This window comes from Geotrypetes seraphini, chromosome 8 (genome assembly GCF_902459505.1).
Source record: "Geotrypetes seraphini chromosome 8, aGeoSer1.1, whole genome shotgun sequence".
NCBI classification, from domain to species: domain Eukaryota; kingdom Metazoa; phylum Chordata; class Amphibia; order Gymnophiona; family Dermophiidae; genus Geotrypetes; species Geotrypetes seraphini.
In genome coordinates this window covers 86,636,444-86,661,304 of record NC_047091.1, presented here as the reverse complement: position 1 = coordinate 86,661,304, position 24,861 = coordinate 86,636,444, and the positions used below count along the sequence as shown (strand labels likewise).

Here is a 24,861-nt window from a genome sequence, read left to right as displayed (position 1 = left end):
GTTTTGGTTTGTTTTTGTCTTTGGCCCAGTTGATGTTGAAGGAGTATGTGTAGTAGTCTGACCAGAGGGATTGAGACCACTTTCTATTTGATGTTTGAATCTCTGGCTGTTGGGTCATGAAGGCTGCAATGTCTAGTTGGTGACCTTTCTCATGTGTGGTTTGCGGGTCTAAAATCTTGTATGTTAGGGCTTCGAGGAATGACGGTAGGTTTTCTACTTGCTTGGTGGAATGGTCTTTGAGATGGAGGTTTAGGTCTTCTAGGATTAGGTTGTAACTTGCCATTAGTGAATTTCAGTATATAAAATCGTCAAATTCGGGTCTTGCTGTGTTCCAATTCCTTGGTGTTATGTAGCAGAGCATGCAAGTTATGGATCCTTTTAGTGTGCATGAAAGTTGGCAGGCAAGTAGATCCATGTAAGGGGTGGACGTTTTGTCTAGTATATTCAGGTTTAGGGAGTTTCTGAGTAAGATGGCTAGACCTCCTCCTCTTTAAATGCTTGCCTATGAACTATAACAGCTGTCCCCTAAACTCCCTTGCTGGTACTTAAAATAAAGTTCCCAAGCTTACCTATTTAACTTTGTCTCCGCTTCCCCAAGTTTGCAAGCAATTTCCCCAGCAAAGTCTTACCAGTGAAGATCTCTTTGTCTCTAGAAGTCCTTTCATAGACTCTTGGCCAAATGTTGGCTTCAGTATTTTTGCACCAGGTGCACTGTTTTATTTTTTTACCTTAACACTGGATTTGCTGGTATGAGTTTGGGCTAGATTACACAAAGCAAATTGATCGTGTACCGATCAGTTTGTGACCCCCTTTGCGCCCTGATTTCCCTCCGGCCCGATTCACTTACCTCTCTGCCAACTATCCTCCGATCTGCGCATACAAATGAGGGCAACGGCATTCAAAGTAGGCAGGGACGCGATTCACAAACCAAAACCCTGCAACACCGACTGGGCTGGCCGATCACAAACAAGCAACTGCTAAGAACCAGTCGCTCAAGCCCTTTCCGACTGACCTGCCTTCTGCCGCCCTGCTCTCTGCCCTGTCAGCCTCGATCTCTTGCTGCCCCGAACGCCTCCTGCAGCCCCGACTCTCCCGCTGCCCTGATCTCCTGCCTGCCCCGAACATCTCCTGCAGCCCTGACTCTCCCGCTGCCCTGGATTGCCTACCTGCCTCGAACGCCCGCCTGCCTGTCCCAACTCTCCCACCCTTCCCAGCAGTGCAAGCCCATGGTTTTAACCCGTGGGCTTAAGCGGGTTAAAACCACGGGCTCCCAAAAAGAAAAAATATATATATATCTCTCTACCGGGCCCAGAGGTCCAGCGCATCCGCAGACCATCTACAGATGGTCTGCGCATGGGCTGGGATCGCTATTGAGCGATCCGGGCAGGTAGATGGGGGCGTTCCTCCGATCACCCCCATCTGCATATTATAGTTTGGGGAATTCATCAGACCTGCCCGGATCAGGCACGGATTGTTCCCAATTGGGCAGTTTGTGAATCTAGCCCTTTGTCTTCATTTGCTGGCTGTATTCCTCTTATCCCTCTTGAAGGATTTAGTTGGAGAGGTGAGGGAAACCCATTCGTGCTTGTCCCAGTCTTGAAGTGCCACAAAAGGGAGGAGTTAGTCATGTATCAGCCAGAAGATGGGTGGTAGACCCTGAGTTTTTGCAGTCCTGAGTGTTAGGGGGAGACCCCAAGTTTGTGCAACCCTGAGTATTAGAGTTAAGGGAAGATCCCAAGTATTAGGATATTAGGGTAAGGGTTAGTTTGAGGATGGGGAGTGGTGGACAGGGTTTGGTCACAAGTGGATGTTGGTATTACCAGCCACTTGTGACCCACTTTTTTCTCTCACATACACATACAGACACTATGGCTGGATTAGAAGGATAAGAAGGAAAACAGCCAAAACACAGAGGCAGAAACTGAAACTGCCAGATCTAGTGTTAAGGTAGAAAAGAAAACAGGACAACTGACATTTCACCAAATGTAAGTCAAATGTCTGGGAGTCAGTATAAGCCTTATCGCCCTTTACTTTAAAGCAGGGTTTTTCAACCCAGTCCTCGGGGAACACCAAGTCCCATTAAGATGTCTAGATATCCACAACGAGTATGCATGAGATAGATTGGCATGCAATTCCTTCTTCTACATTGTGGATATCCAGAAAACCCAATGAGACTTGGTATGCCCCAAGGACTGAGTTGAGAAGCCTGCTTTAAAAAAACTCACTCCTATATAAATAATGTATTAATTTATCCTTTTTGCTGAAAAAGAACGCTGTTTTTTCAGTTGCTTAATAAATTCTCCATTCAGATGATATGTTTTTCCTTTGATTCAACATTTTTTTTCCTTCTCATTTGGGCTTCCAGTTCAGTAAGAGCCAGGGCTGGGATCTGGTGCCATGAACTTTCATTTTTTATCCCTTTCCATTTCGTCCATTCATTGCAGTGACAGTACTCATGGATCCAAAAGGTATGAATGATTTTTGTGCATCATCTCTAGGCTGGCTGGGGAACAGAAGATCTAAGCCAGAAAATTGATCCAGGTTCTTCTCATGGCTCCTACTAAGCTTGGCCCAAGCTTTTCTTTCTGGTCTAGCAATTGTTTAATATTATAGAAATTTGTATGCCGTAATTGCATTTATACAGAATTTATTTTTTCTTTTCTTCTGTCATAGCTTATGGAATTGGCCTGTTGGTGACTTTTGTAGCCTTGGCACTGATGCAGAGGGGCCAGCCTGCACTACTGTACCTGGTTCCCTGTACTCTCATCACCAGTTTTGCTGTGGCACTCTGGCGCAAAGAACTTGGCATATTCTGGACCGGCAGCGGTTTTGTGGTGAATACCAGTTTGATATGACTCTCTTGGAGAATACTTAAATTTTTAAATCCTCAGTCAAAGTTGAGTAAAAGTTTTAGCATTACAATCTGATTAAACAAAGATCATTTGCATTTTATAAATGATTTATTCTGTATCGCTTGATAGACTGATATAGTTCCTTACGGATGGGTATTATACCTCATTGCTACCAGCAAGTGGAGACTGAGATCAAACTTGTATATCAGCATAGCATCCCCTCTACTAATCCAGTCTTCCTCAGTCACCAGTAGCAGAGTGGTAGGCTAATTTCAGCTCCCCTCTTAGCCCTGTTGGATTTTTGTGTTTGGACTCTTGGTTCCCCTTTTGTGCTGGATAGAGCTTGGGCGGGTCCTGTTTGGGGATCTGTCTGACCTTGGAGGTGTTAAACCTGGCAGGTCTCATACTGGGTCCCTCCCCCCACCTTCCTCCATCTCCCCATATTTTTGTAGAGGGGCCTCAGCTGGTCAGCCCTCCAGCTTGATTGCCGTGGAGTCTGTTCTGTAAGTAAAAAAAAAAAAAATCCTGAGGTGTGCTGGTCTAAAGGGCTCATTTCCCTTTATAACTGCCTTTTTTCTGGTTTTTTTCATCTAACCGGCACTTTTTTTGCAGCTAGGGCGCTTTCAGCACAATGAGCACTTTTAAAAGGAAAAAGTGTTCCAGACGCAAGGTACTCGCGGCCGGCCTGTGCAAGCATTTTGCAGGCCGGAACGGTGGGGAAACCTTGTCAGCAGCAGATGCCGGTGGCCAGGGCACCCGTCAAATGTACCTCGCGAATCGGATTTGGATCGCGGGGAAGCCTGAGTTTGCCCTGACGCACACGTGGAGGGTTCCCCAGCCACCGACAGGGAGAAAAGGATTCCCTTGCCGCCGGAACGGCTGGGGATTCCTTTTTTGCGTCGGTCGGTTCCTCGGCCTAAGCATCAAGAAAGTCCCAGGCTTTTCAAACGCGTCAGGCCGCAAGAGCTCCAATTTTGGCAGTTTCGAGTCCCATTTCGGCGGGAACCTCCTCCTTCATCTCAGTGACCTCAGGCGACCTTTCCCCCTGTTCTGGAAATACAGGGGCAAGGTATGGCAGGGTCCCTTGTTGTGGCAGGGAGTCCCTTGGGGCTGCCAGGGTTTTTAATGGCACTTTGTAAAGCTTATGTGCTGGCGGCAGGAGGTTCCGTGTCTACTCCAGGGGTCTCGGGGGGGGGGGTTCCCTCGACGTCTTCCCTGGCGTGGCCCCACACAGCGGAGGTTTTGCCCCCTTCTACTCCTCTCCCATCTCAACGCCCTAGGGTCTCTTGGGATGAGGATTTTTTTCCCAGAGGAGCAGGATGTGATTGAGGAGGACCTGGACCCTTGGGGAGAATTCCAGGATCCTTGGGGGGTCGGATTCCACCAGCGAGGGATTTGAGCATCCCCCAGCTGGCGAAGATGCGTCTGTGGTGCGCATTTTGCAGCGGAAAGAACTTCATGAGTTAATTTTGCACTTTGAGGACCCCGTGTCAGAGCTCCTGCGTACGGTAGACCCCTTGCTTAAGGCGATTTGCTTTGCTTCTCACTCTTTTCCTGTGCATCAGGATATTTGCGATGTTATGTTCGCTCAGTTGCAGGTGCCGGAAGCCCCTTTTAGGTTTGCGCGCTCCATGGCCTGCCTGTATCCCATTCCTGAGGAGGATAGGGACACTTTGAAGACACCCGTGGTGGACACTGTGGTCTCGGTCATTTCTAAGAGGCATACCGTGCCTGTTGAGGGCAGTGCGGCCTTGAAGGGCCCGGAGGAACGTAAATTGGAGTTCCTTCTTAAACAGAGTTTTGATGTGACAGCTCTGTTGGTCCAGGCGGCGATGTGTGGCGGGCTAGTGGCTTGGGCGTGTTTTTGTTGGGCCCAGCATGTTCTTGACAGTAAAGAGGTAAATTGGAACTTGCTAAAGCAAGAAGTGGCCAAAATTGAATTGGGTGCTTCTTATCTCTCGGATGCCATGTATGACCTCTTGCGAGCTTCTGCCAAGTCTTTGGCTCTTGGAGTGGCAGCACACCGTACTTTGTGACTTCGCGCTTGGTCGGCGGATTCGGTGTCCAAAACTAAGTTGACAAAGTTCTCTTTTAAGGGGTCTTTCTTGTTTGGTGAAGACCTGGACAGGTTGGTTCAGACACTCACTGATTTCAAATTTGCTTGAGGATAGGCCTCGGCCGTTGGCTCACGGTGGCGCTGAGCGTGATTTCTGCCGTTTCCGCTCTGATAGAGGGGCTGCTTCCATTCCATTTTCTGGACTCTCTAGAGGCAGATTTTTCCAGCGCATGCAGTTCTTTCGAGGGGCCTGCTAGGGTGCAGTTAGTGCCCTCTCTGGGTCCCCTGCCACCCATCCTGCCCAATGACTCCTTGCTGGCGCCCTTTTTGGTTTCGTTTTCTCGCTTCTCCCTCGCAGGTGGCGTGGAAGCAGCAGGCCTTTCGCCAGACCCTTCAAAGATTGTTAGATCTCCATGTGGTGGTTCCAGTTCTGATGGGCAAGTCAGTCAGGGTTCTTTCGGACAATGCCACAGCGGTGGCCTATGTCAATCATCAGGGGGGCACCAGGAGCACTTTGGTGGTGCAGGAGGCAACTCTGCTCATGGTCTGGTTGGAGTCGCACCTTCAGGAAATATCAGCATCTCACATTGCCGGAGTGGAGAATGTTCAAGTGGACTTCCTAAGTCGTCACTTGCTAGATCCCGGAGAGTGGTGTCTAAGCCCAGTGGCTTTTCAGTTGATAGTGCAGTCTTGGTGTCAGTCCCTAATGATCCTGATGGCCATACGTGTCAATGCCAAACACCCCACTTCTTCAGTCATCGCAGGGACGGTCAGGCTGAGGGCCTGGATGCTCTGGTTCAACCATGGCCAACAAAGGGACTGTTGTATGTGTTCCCTTCGTGGCTATTAGTGGGCAGAGTTCTTCTCCGCATAATTCGCCATCTGGACTGGCCTCGATGATTGTGGTACGCAGATCTGATGAGGCATCTGGTGGCGTATCCTCTTCCTCTGCCTCTCTTGGACGACCTTCTAACTCAGGGTCCAATTCCAATGGTCGATCCGGGTCCCTTCTGTCTTGCGGCTTGGCTCTTGAAAGGGGTCGCCTAGGTAAGAAGGGGTATTCAGATAAAGTGATCTCAACTCTCTTGGGGTCCCGAGGCTTTCCACCTGTCAGGCTTATATGAGGGTTTGGTGTATATTTGAGGAGTGGTGTGCTGCGCGTGGAGTGGTCTCTTTTTAATATAATAATAATAATAACTTTATTTTTATATACCGCAATACCACAAATAGTTCAGAGCGGTTTACAGAAAAAGACTTTATACAGACAGCGATAATGCAAAAAACTTTCGACATTACATTAGCATGTTAAGATTAATTGAGTTTATCTGGGAGTGTTTTAGGAATGCATCAAGGCAGAAGTGGAGTCAGAGAAATGTGTCAAAGAGATAAGTTTTGATTGACTTCCTGAAAATTTGATAAGAAAGTGCATTTGAAATAAAGTTGGTTAGAAATTAATCCATTTGCCTACTTGGAATGATAATGTTCGATGAAGGAATCTCTTGTAGATGCAGCCCTTCAAGGATGGAAAGGCGAACAAGTAAGTACTACGTGTACATGTTGTGCCTGGAAATTTGAAATGATGAGACAGGTAGATTAGGGATAAAACTGTCATGGTTTTGAAGCAAAGACAAGCAAACTTTTGTGCTTCCCTGCCTAACATCTTAGAGTTCTTACAGGATGGCCTGGATAGGGGACTGGCTTGGTCTTCTCTCCTTGTCAGCCTTTCGTGGGTTAGTGAAGGTCAGCATTTGACTGCCATTCCTGATGTGCTTCGCTTTTTGCGGGCAGCCAAGTTGCTCAGGCCTCCCGGGCGGCACTCTGTTCCATCTTGGGATCTCTATCTGGTTCTCTCTGTTTTGGTGCGCCCGCCCTTCGAACTGTTGGGTGACTGCTCTTTGAAGGACCTTACTCTTAAAGCGGTCTTCTTGGTGGCCATTACTTCAGCTAGACATGTCTCTGAGCTGCAGGCTTTCTCTTTTAGGGCTCCCTTCTTGGAGTTTTCTGGGGAGCGGGTTGTCTTGAGGCTTGTTCCTTCTTTTCTGCCAAAAGTAGTTTCTGTTTTTCATGTCAATCAATCTGTAGTCCTCTCGGTGTTGGGTAGTCGGATGGTTCTTCTGAGCAAAGTCAGCTGTACAAGTGCAGAGGACCCAGGAGATCAAGAAAAGCACAGTTACTTACCGTAACAGGTGTTATCCAGGGACAGCAGGCATATATTCTCACATGTGGGTGACGTCATCTACGGAGCCCCGATGCGGAAGCATTTTCAAGCAAACTTGATTGAAGATTTAAGTTTGCTCTGCTGCTCCACGCATGCGTGCCTTCCTGCTCCACTAGGGGGTGCATCCCCTCGTGGTCTCCAGTTCACTTAACTAGCCAAGAAGCCAACCTCGGGGAGGTGGGTGGGTTGTGAGAATATATGCCTGCTGTCCCTGGATAACACCTGTTACGGTAAGTAACTGTGCTTTATCCCAGGACAAGCAGGCATGATATTCTCACATGTGGGTGACCTCCAAGCTTACTGCAGGGGGATGGAGGGAAGTTGGCAATTTAAGCAAATAGATTTCGCAACACCGATTGGCCGAACCGGCCATCGCTTCTGGACAGGGAGTCCAGACAGTAGTGGGAGGTGAAGGTATGAACCGAAGACCATGTGGCAGCCTTGCAGATTTCCTCAATAGGTGTTGACCTGAGGAAGGCTACGGAGGCTGCCATCGCTCGGACTTTGTGTCCCGTTACTCGACCATGCAGCGCGAGACCAGCCTGAGCGTAGCAAAAGGAGATGCAATCGGCCAACCAGTTGGACAAGGTGCGTTTGGAAACTGGGTGACCTAACCGGTTTGGGTCGAAGGACAAAAACAGTTGTGGGACTTTCCGGTGTGGCTGAGTGCGTTGGAGGTAAAAGGCCAACGCTCTTTTGCAGTCAAGAGTGTGGAGCGCCACTTCTCCGGGGTGAGAGTGGGGCTTGGGAAAAAACACAGGTAAGACAATGGACTGGTTGAGATGGAAATCAGACACTACTTTAGGTAGGAACTTTGGATGGGTGCGGAGTACCACCTTGTCGTGATGGAATACCGTGAAGGGTGGGTCCGCTACCAGGGCTTGTAGCTCACTAACCCGCCGTGCGGACGTGAGTGCAAGTAGGAAAATTACCTTCCAAGTGAGGAATTTTGGATGGCATTTGTCTAGGGGCTCAAATGGAGGTTTCATTAGTTGAGCCAGAACCACGTTAAGGTCCCAAACCACCGGGGGAGGTTTGAGAGGGGGGTGGACGTTCAGCAGGCCCTTCATGAAGCGAGTGACTAAGGGATGGAGCGAGAGGGCTTTCCCTTCCAGGGGCTGATGAAAGGCCGCAATCGCACTGAGGTGTACTCGAATGGAGTTGGTCTTTAGGCCGGAATGAGATAGTTGAAGTAGATAGTCAAGGACCAGGGGGACGGGGACCGACACCGGGTCCTGGCTGTGGGAGGAGCACCAGGTTGAGAATCTGGTCCACTTTTGGGAGTAGCAGGTTCTCGTCGAGGTTTTTCTAGAGGCCTCCAATATCTCCTTGACTGATTGAGACACGGGGAGAGCAGTCAGGGGGAGAGAAACCAAGCATTCAGATGAAGAGATTGAAGATTGGGATGTAACAGTGAACCCTGACCCTGTGACAGTAGAGAGGGAAACAGAGGCAGAGGCAGTGGATCTCTGACACTGAGTTGAAGTAGAAGGGAAAACCACGGCTGGCGTGGCCAGCGAGGGGCAATCAGGATCAGGGTGGCTTGTACTGTTTTCAGGTGGACAAGCGTCCGCAGTATCAGAGGGAACGGCGGGAACGCGTACAGGAACCTTCCCTCCCAATCGAGGAGGAAGGCGTCGGCCTCGAGCCGGTCCGGGGAGTATATCCGGGAGCAGAAGAGAGGCAGCTTGTGATTGTGAGGGGACGCGAACAGGTCTATTTGAGGCGTCCCCCACCGTTCGAACACTCCTCGTAGGGCCTGAGAGTGTAGTGACCACTCGTGTGGCTGGAGGAGGCGGCTGAGTCTGTCCGCCAGGCAGTTTTGTTCTCCTTGTATGTACACCGCCCGAAGGAAGGTGTTGTTGGAGATTGCCCATTTCCAGAGGCGCAGGGCTTCCCGGCAAAGGGGCCAAGATCCTGTGCCCCCTTGTTTGTTTACGTAGTACATCGCTACTTGATTGTCGGTTCGGATGAGAACCACTCGGTCGCGGAGCAGATGTTGGAAGGCTACTGCTGCGAGGTAGATGGCCCGAAGTTCTAGCACGTTGATGTGGCAGCGGCGGTCTTGTGCTGACCACATTCCTTGGGTGCGCTGGCCGTCCAGATGGGCTCCCCAAGCGTACTCCGACGAGTCCGTGGTGAGTACCTTGCTGTGGGGTGGGGTGAGGAAGAGCAAACCTTTGGAAAGATTTGAAGAGTCGGCCCACCAGCGGAGCGATCGTTGCAATGAAGGAGTCACTGTCACGGAGTGATCGATCGGGTCCCGGTCTTGACGCCATTGAGACGCCAGGGTCCATTGAGGGATTCTCAGATGGAGGCGGGCGAAGGGTGTGACATGGACGGTGGAGGCCATGTGGCCCAGGAGGATCATCATCTGTCGGGCTGATACTGAGGTCAGCCGAGAGATCCTTCGGCTCAGACTTACTAACGCCTCCAGGCGCGGAGGGGGGAGGAAGGAACGGAGGCGAACCGTGTCCAGCGTGGCCCCGATGAACTGTAGGGATTGAGAGGGGCGTAGTTGAGATTTTGGGAAGTTTATTTCGAACCCCAGACTTTGTAGATAGGTAATAGTCTGTTGGGTCGCTGAGATAGCCCCTTCTTTGGACGGGGCTTTGATTAGCCAGTCGTCCAGGTAGGGGAATACCTGGAGGCCCTGGGAGCGTAAGGTTGCTGCTACCACCACGAGGCACTTGGTGAAGACCCGAGGTGATGATGCTAGTCCGAAGGGGAGGACTCGGTATTGTAGGTGCCAGTCCCCTACTTGGAAACGCAAAAACTTGCGGTGAGCGGGGTGCACTGGGACATGTGTGTACGCCTCCTTGAGATCGAGGGAGCAGAGCCAGTCGCCCTCGTCGATCAGGGGGTAGAGTGTTGGTAGTGAGAGCATCCGAAACTTTTCCCGTACCAGGAATTTGTTGAGGCGTCTCAAGTCTAGTATTGGGCGTAGGTCTCCCGTTTTTTTCGGTACCAGAAAGTAACGGGAGTAGAAGCCCTTCCCCCGTTGGTCGGGGGGGACCTTCTCCACTGCTCTCAGGCGAAGCAGGTCTCGAGCTTCGGAGAGGAGTAGAGGTAGCTGAGTCCTGTTGGGAGGGCAATTCCTTGGGGGGTTGTCCGGGGGAATGGCCCGAAAGTTGAGAGAGTACCCTGATGAGATCACGCCAAGGACCCATGCGTCCGTCGTGAGCTGTTCCCAGCGAGGGTAAAAGGCTTTGAGTCGACCTCCGATGGGAAGGCGGTCTGGGACTATGGCGGAGGGGGCCCGCCCCCTTCCGCGTGTCCCGTCAAAAGGACGGGGATGGTTTGGTGGTCGCGGGCGGTTGGGACTTGGGCATGGCCCTTTGATGGGCTTGCGGACGTCTGGGTGGGGGCCGCGAGAAAGCAGGGGTGGACTTTTGTGGGTAGCGGCGCGGAGGGGCCCTGTATGGCCTGGGCGCTGGCGGTTTGGGCTTTTGCCGGACAAGGGAGGCAAATGAGCGTTCATGTTCGGAGAGGCGTTTTGTCGCCGCCTCGATAGTGTCATCGAACAATTCCTTTCCCACGCAGGGGAGGTTTGCTAACCGGTCCTGTAAGTTGGGGTCCATGTCGACCAGGCGCAGCCAAGCTAGTCGGCGCATGGCGATAGCGAAGGCTGCTTCTCTGGAGGAGAGTTCGAAGCCATCGTAGGCCGCGTGGAATAGATGAAGGCGCAGGTTGGAGAGGGACTCTAAAAGCAGGCCGAACGTTTCCTGCCGGGAGGCCGGTAGGTCAGTCTCAAAGGCTCTCAATAGTCCAATGAGGTGTTTGAGGTATGATGTGAAGGTGAAAGTGTAGCTTTGCACCCTAGAGGCCATCATTGCGTTTTGGTATAGTCTCCTGCCGAACTTGTCCAGGGTTCGGCCTTCCCGGCCTGGGGGTACCGCTGCTGAGACTCGGGACGGGTGAGCCTTTTTCAAGGAGGATTCCACCAGCAGCGATTGGTGGGAGAGCTGTGGTTGCTCGAATCCCGGATAAGGTACTGTGCGGTACTTGGCCTCCATTTTGGAGGGTACGGCCGTGACCATGTAGGGGGTCTCCAGGTTCCTGAAGAAGGCCTGTTGGAGTACCGGGTTAGGTGGTAAGCGGAGGGACTCTCTGGGCAGTGATGGCATATCCAGCTCCGCCAGGTACTCCTTAGAGTATCTGGAGTCGGACTGGAGATCTAAGTCCAATGCGTGGCCCATGTCTTGGACAAAGCGAGTGAAGGATGGGCGAGATGTCCCCGGAGCCCCGTGCGGGGTCAGGGAACGAGACCTTCGCCGGGTGGAGAAGGATAAGGAGGCTTCCCTCGAGTATCGAGGTTCATGCTCTGATCCATGCTCCGAGGTTGGGGAAGCACTGTGAGAGTGTTCCGGGGTTGTCGATCTTCGGCGTCTCGAGGAGCCCCTCGGAGACGATGCCGGGGTTAGGGGTACCGATCGATGTCGGATTGGTGACCTCGATCCGGATTCCCTCGGGGAATGCGTCCGAGGGGGAGTTCGGAGGATACGCGGGTTGGAGAGTGATAACTCAGCCACCCTTAGTGGTCCTGTACGAGGTGTGGGAGAACGGCCTCGTAGGGTTGGTGAACCTCGGGCCTTCTTGGAGGTACGGCGGTTCGAGGTTTCTGTCGTTCTAGCCCGACGTTTTGCCCCTCGGCGGTCCGCAGAGGGGGAATGTTTCGGGCGTCTCGGCGAGGAGTCCGAGGAGGATGGGATGCGGCGAGGATTGCGCACCTTTCCTCGAGGTTGTTGGTGAGGCTCAGGTTGGTCTGGCACATTCGAGGTCGAGGCCGATTGAAACTGGGCTATTGCAGCGGACAGCTCCGACGTGATCATCGCTCGGAGTAGGTCCTGGAAGACGGGCACGGACAGCATCGAGGGCATGTCCCCTGCCTCTGTGCGCTCCACCGGGGGCGACCTCGTATCAGAGTATTCCCGTGTGGTGGAGGCACGGCCCGAAGGCTTGGAGGGCTTAGACGGGGCTGTAAGCATGGGGCTTCCGCCATGCGTCGCCGTTGTCCCCGAGGCTGGCTTCTTCGCTGTTACAGAACCTGAAGAGGGAAGAGGGGACTTACCCAGAGCCGAGGCTTTCTATTGTCCCGAGGACTTCGGGGTCGAGTCTCGAGGCGATGCCGAGGTTTCCGGGGCCGAGGTCAAGGCCGGGGCCGAGGCCAGGGCCGACCTCGAGGCCGAAGTGGGGGGTTGGTCCGGGGTGAAGAGATCCGCCATGCGGGCTTTTCTTCGGCGGAGGGCCCGGTTTTGGAAAATAGCGCACTGGGGGCAGGAGTCGGTTGGATGAGTCGCCCCCAGACAAAGGATGCACCGGCGATGCGGGTCTGTGAGAGAAAGAAGCCGCTCGCACCGGGTGCACTTTTTAAAGCCGGTCAAAGGCCGGGACATTAAATCGAAAGTAGCCGCGGCTCGATTAGCCACACGGCCACGGGGACCCGGAAGCCTCCGGGTCGTTGAAAACGAAGCAGGAATCAAGTAAAAAGGTAAGGAATTCGCGCACAGCGACTTAATCATGAAAAAACAAGAAAAAATTGCGGTGCTAGAAGGCAGTTGGGGCAGAGCCTGAAAAACACGTCTTCTAGGCTCGCGGAAAATTTTGAACTGGAGACCACGAGGGGATGCACCCCCTAGTGGAGCAGGAAGGCACGCATGCGTGGAGCAGCAGAGCAAACTTAAATCTTCAATCAAGTTTGCTTGAAAATGCTTCCGCATCGGGGCTCCGTAGATGACGTCACCCACATGTGAGAATATCATGCCTGCTTGTCCTGGGATAATCAAATAATCTCTTTGTCCTTCTTGTGGGTCCTCGTAAGGGGGATTGCGCTTCTAAGGCTACTATTGCGTGCTGGAAAAAGGAGACTATTGCTTCTGCTTATCTTCTGAAGAAGAAGCCTGTTCCAGAATTTCTCAAAGCTCATTCCACTAAGGGTCAGGCAGCTTCTTGGGCTGAGTCTTCTCTGGTGCCTCCAGTGGATATTTGCAAGGCTGCAGTTTGGTCTTCTCTGCATTCCTTTGTGAGACACTACCGTGTGGATGTTCAAGCATGGTGGGACACGGTATTCGGTAAACGTGTTCTGGTGTCGGCCCTTCGAGGGTCCCACTCTTGATGGGTACTGCTTTGGTACGTCCCATCCGTAAGGAACTACAGTGCTCCCCCGGCCATTCGCAGTCAGTGGTTCGCAGTCCTGGTCATTCGCGGTATTTTCCGGCCATGAATGACCAGGCAGGAGAAAGCAGCTGGAGAGGCAGGAGAGGGCAGCCGGAGTACCGGCAAGGGAAGGAAATCACTCACCATATGCTCCGACCGCCTCTTCCTGTACTAAAGTCGGGCCTTATCAATCAGGAGCTGCCTCTCCAGCTGCCCTGTCCTGTCTCCCCTGCCTAAAAACTGTAATCACGGTTTTTCAAAATTCGCAGGGGTTCCTGGAATGGAACCCCTATGAATTTCAGGGGAGTACTGTATACCGATCTATCAAGCGATACAGAAGGAGAAATTAAGTTCTTACCTGCTAATTTTCTTTCTCTTAGATTGTAGACCTGTATAGTTCCCCACCCTATCTGTCTTTGTGTGGTGATTTGCGGATTTTTGCTCGCGTGCTGATTTTGAATTTTTCTGTGGGTTCTAGTATTTTTCTAGGGCCGGGGAGAATTAAGAACAGCTGCTATGGCTTAGCTGGTAAGCTGTGGGAATGTTTTCTGTATCAGGTTTCTATTCTACACATGTTCTAACAGTGGTTTATAAGTATTTGTTGTTTTCTCCACTCCTGTTTGGAGTGTGTTATTCTGTTTTCAGTTAAGAATTTTCCTAGGTTCTGCTTGGCTATTCGGCAGACTGGATTAGTAGAGGGGATGCTATACTGATATACGTTGGATTTCAGTCTCTACCTGCTGGTAGCAGTGAGGTATAATACCCATCTGTAAGGAACTATACCGGTCTACAAGCTAACAGAAAGAAAATTAGCAGGTTAGAACTTAATTTCTCCTTCCTTATCATCCATGCCAAACCAGTCCAGCTGAGTGGGTTTTGTCCCCCAGCCAGCAGATGGAAACCAGTGAAAAACAGTGACTTTACTCCCCTTATAGGGGTCTGGTGCTGCCTTCACACTTATATCAAAGCTAAAACTACTGAAGGCAATTCTTGTTTTTTGGGGGGAACAGTTCACCCCAAAGCTATGTATTTATCTGTTCTTGATATACCACCAATCGTGCACAGCACATCAAGGTGGTTAATAATAAAAGCAATAAAATAGGAAAAGAAGGAAGAAGTAAAATGGGAAATTGGTAAGAAGAAAATGAGAGGGAAATAAATGGAAAAAGAGAAATGAGACAAAATTGTATACCGTATTTTTCGCTACATAAGGCACACTTCTCCTCCCCCCCCCAAAAAAAAAAAAAGTGGGTGGAAATAAGGGTGCATCTTATGGAGCGAATACCACAACCCCCCCCCCCCCCCGGTACCTTTTTGTACACCCCCCCCCCCCCCCCCCCGGTGTTCTCCCTAGCATCCTTCAACCAGGCACTCCACCCAGCCAGTTCAAGCAAGCGGCCAGCTGTGAATTCTAGACAGACAGTCCATAACGGCACCTGTAAAACTACAACTACCTCCCAAAATCCAGTTGACGGGACAGCGCGGTCACAGCGGCTCTGACTACAGGAGCCCACGAATCCCTCTGCTTCGTTCTAATTGTCCTTCGCATGTCTGGCACGATCCAAGATGGCCGAAAGCTAGGAGGTCTAAGTTTCATTCTCCCTGGCTCCCTTTGGAATTATTTGCCTGCAAGAACATTACCTGGTTTCAAAATGCCGAAGAGGAGAGGACGAAGCGCTGGTGCAGCCTCACAGTGCTCCAGGACGGCCGTCTTCGGCAATATTGAAGAGCTGATGAGGAGAATGCAGGAAATGCCGACACCATCGGGGAGTTCCCTGCAGGAAGCGCGCAGTGCTGGCGAATCTGTGCCGTTCTCCATAGGGCTGGAAACATCGTTAAGCCGTTGTGAGAGCACCTCCCCCACGCCCTCAGTCCACCAGTTCCCCGCGAGCGGAGGTACGCCCGGATGTTGGAGTCTACCTCCACTCGGAGGCTAAGGAGATCGAAGGGGGAACTGTGTTTCCGGGGTCCTTGTTGCTACAGGGAAGCCCGAATGTTGAGACTGAGGAGGAAGCGAAGGGAGAAGCAGGAGCCCAACAGGACGTTCGAAGAGCTGGATTGCCAGTGGGTGAGCTAAGTAAATTTAATTTACACCCATTTCAGATAGAGAAGCCCCGGGAGGTAACATTAGACTCCCTGTGGGATCTTGTGGCTAATTTGGCAAAGTCCATAAACCCACAATTACAACAACTTGAAAATAAATTCAATCATCATGAGACTGAGATTAAAAACTTGAAGATTGGAATTGAGGACTCTAAGACCTCAATACAAAATGTTTACCAAGAATTAAAGGTTTCTAAACAAATTACTGAGACATTAATTAAAGATAATACTAACTTAAGAAGGAAGATGGAGGCAATGGAAAATTTTTCCCAGAATAATAACCTTAGACTGATTAACTTTCCCAGGGTGCCTATGATAGCCCCTAGAGAAATGATAAAACGCTATTTGATGGAAATATTGGAGCTTACTGAAGAAACATTACTTCCATTCACACAGGTTTATTAGCTTCCAAATAAGACACAGGATCAACAACAACAGAATTTGGGACATGACTCAATGAATATATCTAATATTTTGGAAACATCTGATAAAGATCTAGCGGTTCCAGCAACTTTACTCTTAACAGTAGCTCTCGCACCAGATAAAAACTGGTTGCTGAGACTTTTCTTTAAAAATAAACAGAAAGAATTCTTAGGTTGTAAAATACAGATGTTTCCAGATTTGGCTAAGGAGACTCAGCGAAGGAGACGTGAATTCTTACTAAGGAAACCTGGTGTTATAGCTCTAGGGGCTACATTTTACTTGCGACATCCATGTAAATGTGTAATTATCGTTCACATAAATTTGTTTTCTTTGAGCCATCTCAACTGACAACCTTTCTCTCAACTTCGTGTTTGGAGAAAGATGGAACATGAGTGCTAAGTTTAAGAAAGGGTGTACTGATCTTAGTCAACTAGTATATTTTTCTAATTTAAATTTTCTTTATATTTTCGCCTATCATCCAACTTGGATCTTATTTGAGGACTTGAGTTGAAATTTAAGCTTTTATTTGATGTTTGATGTTTTATAATGTTTTCTTGCTGAATTTATTTTCTTGCTGAATTTCCTTTCTGTACAAGTTATACTTGATTAAATTGAAAATTCAATAAATATATATAAACGGAAAAAAAAAAAAAAAAGGTTGTGAGCCCACCGGGACAGACAGGGAAAATGCTTGAGTACCTGATTGTAAAACCGCTTAGATAACCTTGATAGGCGGTATATAAAATCCTAATAAAACTTAAAAACTTAAAGTTGGTTTTGATTATCAGCACTTGGACGTCCCTGCTATTAGGACGTCCAAGTGCCGACTTAGGCTGGTTTTTGGACGTTTTAAAGTTTTGATATTGTCAAGATTAGAAAACACAGGGTTGATGGTCAGTGACCAAATTATCTTGGTTGATCAACCAGTTTGAAACTAGAGCCATATAGAAAGCTCTGCAGGCCTTCTATCCCCTGATCCAAGGCAAGACTGTCAGGATATTGTGTGATAATGTGAGAGTAGTAGCCTATTTCAAATGACAAAATAGCATAGAGTGCTTTACTTTTGCTATATAATAACAGTTTTTATTTGTATAACGCCAATACCTCTATGAAGTTCACAGCAGTTTACATAAGTAATTATGGTGATACAAATTAAAAACTAGTGTTACAATATTTAGGAATTATTAGTAACAAATTCATGAAATAGATAAGTCTTTAGGTCTTTTTATGAAATATTTAAAATTAGATTGCTGGTTAATATTAGTTGGTAATGGGTTTTGTTGCTTGATATGCCTATGTGGAGTTAAAAGTTCTATTGTATCTAATGTTCCTAATGACTTGATACTGAAAAGTATCATTGTTTCTTAGGTTCAAAGATGAATTATTAGAAAATTTAATGAGATGTGGCATATAATATAATTTGACGAGATGTGGCTATGTTGGGTTGCGCCTCATTTTATATTTATGTTGGCCAACCATTCATCAACCAGGCAGATTTCTTGAGCAGGAATTCTCTAGTCTATAGGGGATCAATGGGGAAAGCAGTATAGCTTGTTCCCAAGGTCAGGAGAGTGAGCCACTCTGGGCTGGCAGGTGATGCTGGGGGTCACATCAGGAGTGGCATTGATGCAGAAAATCGTGGGTGTTGGACAGTTCTTGATGGTATACTAAGAGTAGTGCCTGTAAAAGAACTTTGCAGGGATGAAAAGACTGTGTGCCAAAGCTGGGTGCTTGGTGTTTGTCAGGTCATGGATTCAATGTAAGCTCTGTCAGAGCAAGCAACTGCAACAGCACAATTTCTGCCACAACAGGAGAAGTAACTTAGACATCCTACTTCAGGATCAACCCCAGTCAAGGGTTCAGAACCAATGCTAGGAAGTTCTTCTTCACCCAGAGGGTGGTGGACACCTGGAATGCACTTCCAGAGGGTCAGGTAGGACAGAGTACAGTATTGGGTGTCAAGAAAGGATTAGATGTTTTCCTGAAGGAAAAAGGGATTGAAGGGTATAGATAGAGGATTAATATGCAGGTCCTGGACCTGATGGGCCGCCGGGCATGATGGACCTGTGGTCTGACCCAGCAGAGGCACTGCTTATGTTCTTACGTGTTTCCCTCTTGGCCTCTTCTGGGTCAGGTATTGCAAAGAATAGTGTCTCAACAATTATGGTCACATCGAACTGTTTCAGAAGACTTGTGCGTGGATCTGATATGCCTCAAGGTGGGAGATGGCTTGAGGCTTCCTCAGAGAAGGGGACAATTGGTACAACCTGGTTTTTTATCTTATGGCTTAGTCCCTTGAAAGGTTACATTTGAGATTAATCTGGATGAGATGATGCAATATTTTGTGTAGAAGTGCTTTAGAGGGGTCTCCGAATCCCAACCAAATTAAAGAGTCTTGTATGTTTATTTGTTAGATATTTACTGTACCGTCTTTTCTGGTGAATGGGTCCAGGTAGCGTACATTCCACTGGGTCTGGTCTGGTGAACATTGAAGAAAGAAATATTTGGGCTTACCTGCTAATTTTATTTATTTATATTTATATTCCATCCTCCCCAGAGAACTCAGAATGGGTTACAGGTTAACATTCACAGTGATACAGTATTACATGGGGTTACAGTTTATACTCATAGGGTTACAATAATAGTACATAGGATACCATTCAGCAGTGCATAGTGTCATGGCTTTACAATCAGGGTTTTCTTGAGTTCTACCAGACCTTTTCAGGGTCCCACCTTGTGTTCTATAGTCTGATTTATGTTTTACTGCAAGACAGAGGGGTCTTTGGGAATAATTCTGTGTATCTGGAGTTTGTAATTAGTTACCTGGGATTCTCTTCTTCCAGAGGGATTTAATTGGGATTTTTTTTTTTTTTGGGGGGTGACCTCTTGCTTCCTACATAAATAGTGATTAGCAGTTGTAGCACAGTACCCATTATAGGGCAAGGCTCACAATTCATCACTTTCTGTCTCTATTTGCTGGCTGATGGGTATAACACATTGGGTCTGGACTGATGTTCTTAGGACTTAAAGAAAGAATCTTAGCAGATAAAACTAAATTTTTATTTAGATACTTTAAAAAAAAAAAAAAAATCTTAAGTAGAAGAAAGGCAGGAGCTCAACATGGAGACATGTTCTGAGCAGGGATGTGGAGTCAGTAAATCAAACCTTCCGACTCAGATTTTCTACTGTTTGACAGATTGACTCCTATTCATATTAGGCTTTAATATAACTTTGATTTACTAGTTTAGATTCAGTACAAATATATATAAGCCGGATTCAGAGTCAGTACATTTTTACCAACTCCAACTTTACAACCCTGATTATAAGGTGGCACAATTACTTTTTAACTAACTTGTGTGGGGGTCTACAAGTGAATTTGCAGACTTTGCATCTGTTTTGTGCAGTTTGCACCATAAATCACATGCCAGGATTTTAAAATAAAATAGGCTGCCAGCTCTGCCTCTGCCAAGTAACTCTTTGGCTTCTTAATATAGATATTTCTATATGCAAGGAGGTGAGGCACATTTGAGCCCATGATTTTTTAATAAGTTAACGCCTTCCCTCTGTTGGTTTAAAAATGGTACTTTTTGCTTTCAAAGAAAATTTTTATGCAGATTATAGCTGCTTTCTTTGTATTTATGTATTTTTCCCCTTAGTAACGCCATGCATTGTTCACTAGCCCATGCTCTCCTCACTTTCTTTTTTTCCTATGGATAAAAGCATAACATTGCTGAACTCATGGAAGCCAGACATTAATTTAAAGCCTGATTTTCCTGGGTAAAATGTAATACTTCCTATAGAAAGGACTTCTATTATTGTCTCATTTTATGCCAGTGCATTTAAAGGTCATCTGCACCTTAAATACATGCAGATGGCTTATTTGAGTAATATAAGAGATTATGTAATCTAGTTCACATCCCAGTAAATCCAGTAACAACTTCAAAGGTGTGCTATATATAATTTAATGCACCTCTTGTATCATGCTGTTGCCAGCTTGTTGAATATTCAAGAAAAGGTAATCAGACAAAAAGAGAAGTACATTGGACCCCTGCAGCCCTTTGTAATGTGCTAAGGTTGCAACGTGCACCTCTAATGACCCAGGCTCATATGCTCAAAACTCACCATGCCTATAATGATCGATGAAGTATTTCAGCTATTGATGCCCAAAATGGCTAATCGCGGTCTTTTCTGTGGTTTGTAGCAGCCTCCGATAATCATATGTAAGTGGATTATAACGAACTCATCAATATTAAAATGTGCACTCCGACTGATGCCCAGATAATGCACAAAATGAAGCATCAGCCTATAATGATCCAGAATTAGCGATAGGTCAGGAGGTGCCGGTAGCGTTGAAACACATGTATGAGAAGCGTATACCGGCAGGTCTGGGCCACTGATTGTATGTGGAAGTTCATAAAAATGGTTTTATGGGATTGAAGACCGTATAATATATGCATGTGTAAAGAGTGCGTCTCATGCACATCTGTTAAAAGTATATACGGGCTGGTCTGGGGCTGCCAATTGCATGTGTCCCGCCAAAGCAGTGTAGAAAAAAGCAAATGTATCTTGCATTTTCACATTTGCATGGTTTGTTGTTAGTTCTACGCCCCTCCCCTCTTATGACATGCGCCCATGATGCACTTCGCCTATGATTGATGCTCATACATCCTTGCGACGGTATTCTGCATGTGTCAGTTGCTTTCTCCTACGACTGATTGGATAGGATTACGGCAGACATCCGTGAAACTCATTTGCATGCAAAGTTGTTTGAACATTAATCACCATTTTCAAATAGGACAATTTACCGCGACTCACAGGATTTTAACGGCAATTTTAGCATCTGGCTCCCCATGACCCTTTAAATGCTCCTACAGGAAAGACAGGATGTAAACAGCCAAAACTTAGAGAGATACTATATTCCCAGTGCCAGCTTTCCAGCCTTCCATGGTATTGTTTTAATTATGTATGTATGGCTGTAATCTGCCGTGTTTAAAAGTGGAATATAAAAAATAAACTATATTACAGTAAAATGTGTATTGTTTGGATATGGAAAAAATGAACAGATATATCAAGCTACTAATTAAAAAAAAAAGTTTCAGTTTTCACAAAAATAAAAAAAACTAAGAATATACAAAATCAGTAAGATACTTTTTATATAGAAGGGCATCTAGCACATTAAACCTTTTTTTTTTGTTAGAATATTTAATCATTTTTTATTTGCAGTTTTAATGCATTTTTGTGTCATAAGACAAGTGTCAGTCAAGCAAAGCATCATTTTCCAAAAGTGACTATTTCAGGTAACAAGTACCTGGCAGGATCCCAAAAAGTAGCTAGACTCAATGCTGCACCCCTAGTGAAAAGCAGTGAGTTTCTTTAGAAACTTGTGCAAACCTTTTTAAAAATAGGTGCCTAGCTAGCTTCCCAACGTAAGTGACCTGTTACAAAATTACTCTATAAACATACAAATTATGTTTATGATTATAGAACTGAGATAAAGGTATTTGATGTACAGTCAAACCTCGGTTTGCGAGTAACCTGGTTTGCGAGTGTTTTGGAAGACGAACAAAACATTCTCGCAAATCTTGTCTCGCAAACTGAGTGTTGACTCAATTTGCAAGCACCCTTTCCCCCCGATAACCAGCATCGCTCCCCCTCCTCTCGAACCGGCACCCACCCCCCACGCATGAACCAGCACCCCCTGCCCGAATAACTTCAAACTTACCCCCTGTCTGGCACCGGCACGCAGCCAACAGGACATGCCGGTGCCACTTGAAGAAGTTTCTGCCTCTGCTGGGCCTTGAGCATGCATCTGCGCATGCTCAAGGCCATCTAGTTCTCCTTCTCGGCTCGTAAACCAAGGTTCCATTGTATATCTAGCTATACTGGCGTGATAGGAGGTACTTAGCAAATGAATACATTGTCTCATATTTAGTTCTCTTGGGTTACACCTAATTTTTGAATCCTTATTCCCTTTTATAGAAGGAACTACCTCCTCCTCCCTTAGTGATGGCACCTGTCAGTTTTCCACAAACTCCAGAGGATTCCAACACAGCTCCTCTCCAAGAAAACAAGGAAGGACAGACAACTAACCCCACATTGCATGCCGAAGAGCTGCCTGAGGAGGAGCACATGGAGGAGTCCTCCAGCCTCCCACTGCATATCACTGCAGCCACCAATCCAACAGCATGTCCAGATGATACTACAGTCTCTGAGGAAGGCAAGAGCCAACAGGACTAAAGCATGACAGAGATGAAAGCAAATATAGTTCGAGGCTTGTTTTGCTGTCAAGCCTACTAAAGCCATCTTATGAAAAGAGCTGGTAGGGGGTATTTTACACTTATTAGAAAAGTCACTTTGTGAAACTAGAGCTCTTGGAATCCATTCCAATTGACTACATTTGCTCATGGAATTGCTTTTTTTAACCTCACATTTACTGCTCAGTGGCAGTGGATAGTGAAGCCCAGTCTGTGTTCTCCTTGCTAATTGACATCATTGGGGAGTGGGTAAGTCACTGCTTGTGGTGTCAGAAAAGGTAGAGGGCAGTAACTGAGGGGCAAAGAAGAGTAATTCTGAGTGGAGGACTTGAAGGAGAGAGGAGGGGGGTCACAGCTCCAGGAGGGGGGAGGGGATCTGGACTACACCTTTTCACCAAATTCTGCTAAGAATATTAGAATATATAGTGGTAACTGGCTGATGAAATCTCCCTCCTTTAATCTTTTTTTCAGAAATATGGTGCTTTCTTAACAAGGCTCTGACATGTTTTAGCATCTACTGCCAGCGTATTTTAATTTTTCTGTTATACCATGGTAGTATTAATATTCAATTTTATTTTAATTTATTTTTTGCTGTTGCATGGGCTGCTCCATTTTTAGAGTGCATACCTAGACAAAGCAGAGACCAACTGTATAAGAGGGAGGGAGTGTTCTGTTTTTCTGTTTTCATATTTTTTTTATGTTAAGCATAAGAGGAAAGGAACATCTATGTCTATGCTGGTATGCATGTGTGATGGAGAGAGTACTAAGGGGGTTATTTGTATTGTAGTAAGCAATGCACAGGATGCTTTGATGGTCCATATTTGCTAGTGAACCTTGCTTTCAGCACTACACCTTAGCATCCCTGGATGGGCTGTAGTTATACTATCAGAGAACTGACTCCTGCAACTGTGCAAAGATAAAGGGACTATCCTATGAGATATCTACAGCAAACATTAACAAATATAACTTCCTAGCTCAGGCCTATGTTCAAGTGGATGGAAAGGGATTCTATTTGAGTATGGTCTCCAGGGATAGAGGCCAGGGAGTATGAAGACAGACAGGGCTAAGGGCTACTCTTCCATTCTCACCTAGCATAAAGCTGCATTCTGTTAGCCTCAGGAGGGAACCATAGCTGTTAAGTTTTGGTTGCCAGGTTTCCAGGTTCTCCACATATATTTGTTTTTGTTGTTCTGAAGGTCATCCTTGAATGTCCAGCACAAGGGTTAAAGAACTGTCCTAGTTTTAGACTTTCTGATACCAACTGCAGCTTCAGTGTCCTGAAACTGGATAAAAATAAAGGTTAAAAATTATCACACACCTTTTTATTGGACTAGCTTAATAAATTTCCTATCTATTTTTTGGGAGCTAATATTGCTTTCCTAAGATCAGAACTGAATAAACCAAATGACATTACCAAACTTAACTGAATCTAAATAGTAACATCTGAAAAGTATCCTGTTCAGTATTGGTATAGCCATAGTAGTGAAAAAGTAATACAAAACCAGACTAAAGAACAGGCCTCATTCTTATTGGCATGCACCTTGTTGACAATTTTATGGAAAGAATGACACTAAGCTAGGAAGACCACAATTCCAGCTGCATATGAAGACTATGCTCCCAAACAGTGTGAAAACCCAGGCCAAGGCCCAATAGGTATTGATTTGACAGCCTTACTTTCCCAAAAAAAAGTTTGAGCTGTTGGTATCCAGCCTGTCCTGGTGATCCCACAATGAATCCCACTTTCAACATAACCACAATGAAGTAAAAAGTCAAAATACAGAGGCTGTGAGGAAATGAGGACAACTTTAGAAATCACTTGGCTAGTAGCTAGCTACACATCTGTCATGTCCTATTACATTCCAAGCATTAACATTACAGACTATTGTGTCATTACCTTGATATGTATAAAGAGCTCTCATTGGGGGTTGGGAAGGTACATTTTTCAGTTGTTGGGATTTTTTTTTAATAATTATTCAAAATCTCTGGTTCCTTATTGTCCATTCAGACCAGTCCAGACACTTAGGTAAATGCTCTCTTTCCAGCAGGTGGAAACTGAGAAATATTGAATTACAACATTGTATATAGTTTTCTGTGCAGTTTAGAACCAGCCCTTATGTTCTTAGTTTGCAGCAGGTAGTGGGCAAAAGATTCTGTGCTGTCTGGAAGGCCAGGGGTTCTCCACTTTATGTAATTTTAAAACAAAAATCAAATTTAAGTTCAGTGGGAAAGGCATCTGAGACTGTGAGAGCTCTGCAGATCTCCTCTATAGTGGCTGAACTCAAGTGGGCTATCGATGCATCCATGGCTCTAACATTATGAGCTGTGGCATGACCCACCACATTCAGACTAGCTTGGGCATAAGTAAAGGAAATGTAATCAGCCGCCCATCAGTGTGGATGTGCATTCTACTGCTCTCGGAGAACACTTGCTACAGGAGAGTAACTGCTGTATTAGCTGCATTGAGGAAAGGAGACACATTTTGGCAGGAGGTTCTACATTTTATCTGCAGCTTTTCTTAAGCAATCAGTATCAATAGAAGGCCCACTGATTCTCCTTCCACTTGGATCTGATTCGTGGTTAGGATATCTGGATGAGGGAATTGACACTTTCTGAGGCATTTTTCCCCAAATGTTAGTTCTTCGCATGCACTGTGTCTTTTGTTTTTAAAATGGGACAGTGCAGCCAGGTGAATCTGGACTAAGCTTGACTCACTTGAGTTCAGAGATTAACGTTCCTTACTACTACTTATCATTTCTATAGCACTGCTAGATATATGCAGCACTGTATATTAAACATGTA

General features: G+C 46.8%; 1 protein-coding gene across 2 annotated transcripts in view; it reads left to right on the top strand.

Moving 5' to 3' along the window:
* The window catches only part of SPPL2B (signal peptide peptidase like 2B), a 139,082-nt gene extending 115,283 nt beyond the window's left edge, over positions 1 to 23,799 (top strand). The window contains exons 14-15 of one of the 2 annotated variants that reach the window (XM_033955304.1): positions 2,674 to 2,834; positions 21,788 to 23,799. In XM_033955304.1, coding sequence (XP_033811195.1) covers positions 2,674 to 2,834; positions 21,788 to 22,045 — 419 coding nt within the window. In that variant the 3' untranslated portion in view covers positions 22,046 to 23,799. Of the gene's footprint in view, positions 1 to 2,673; positions 2,897 to 21,787 lie in introns of both variants that reach the window. The other variant, XM_033955305.1, reaches the window with a different exon arrangement.
* Positions 23,800 to 24,861: the final 1,062 nt, after the last annotated feature.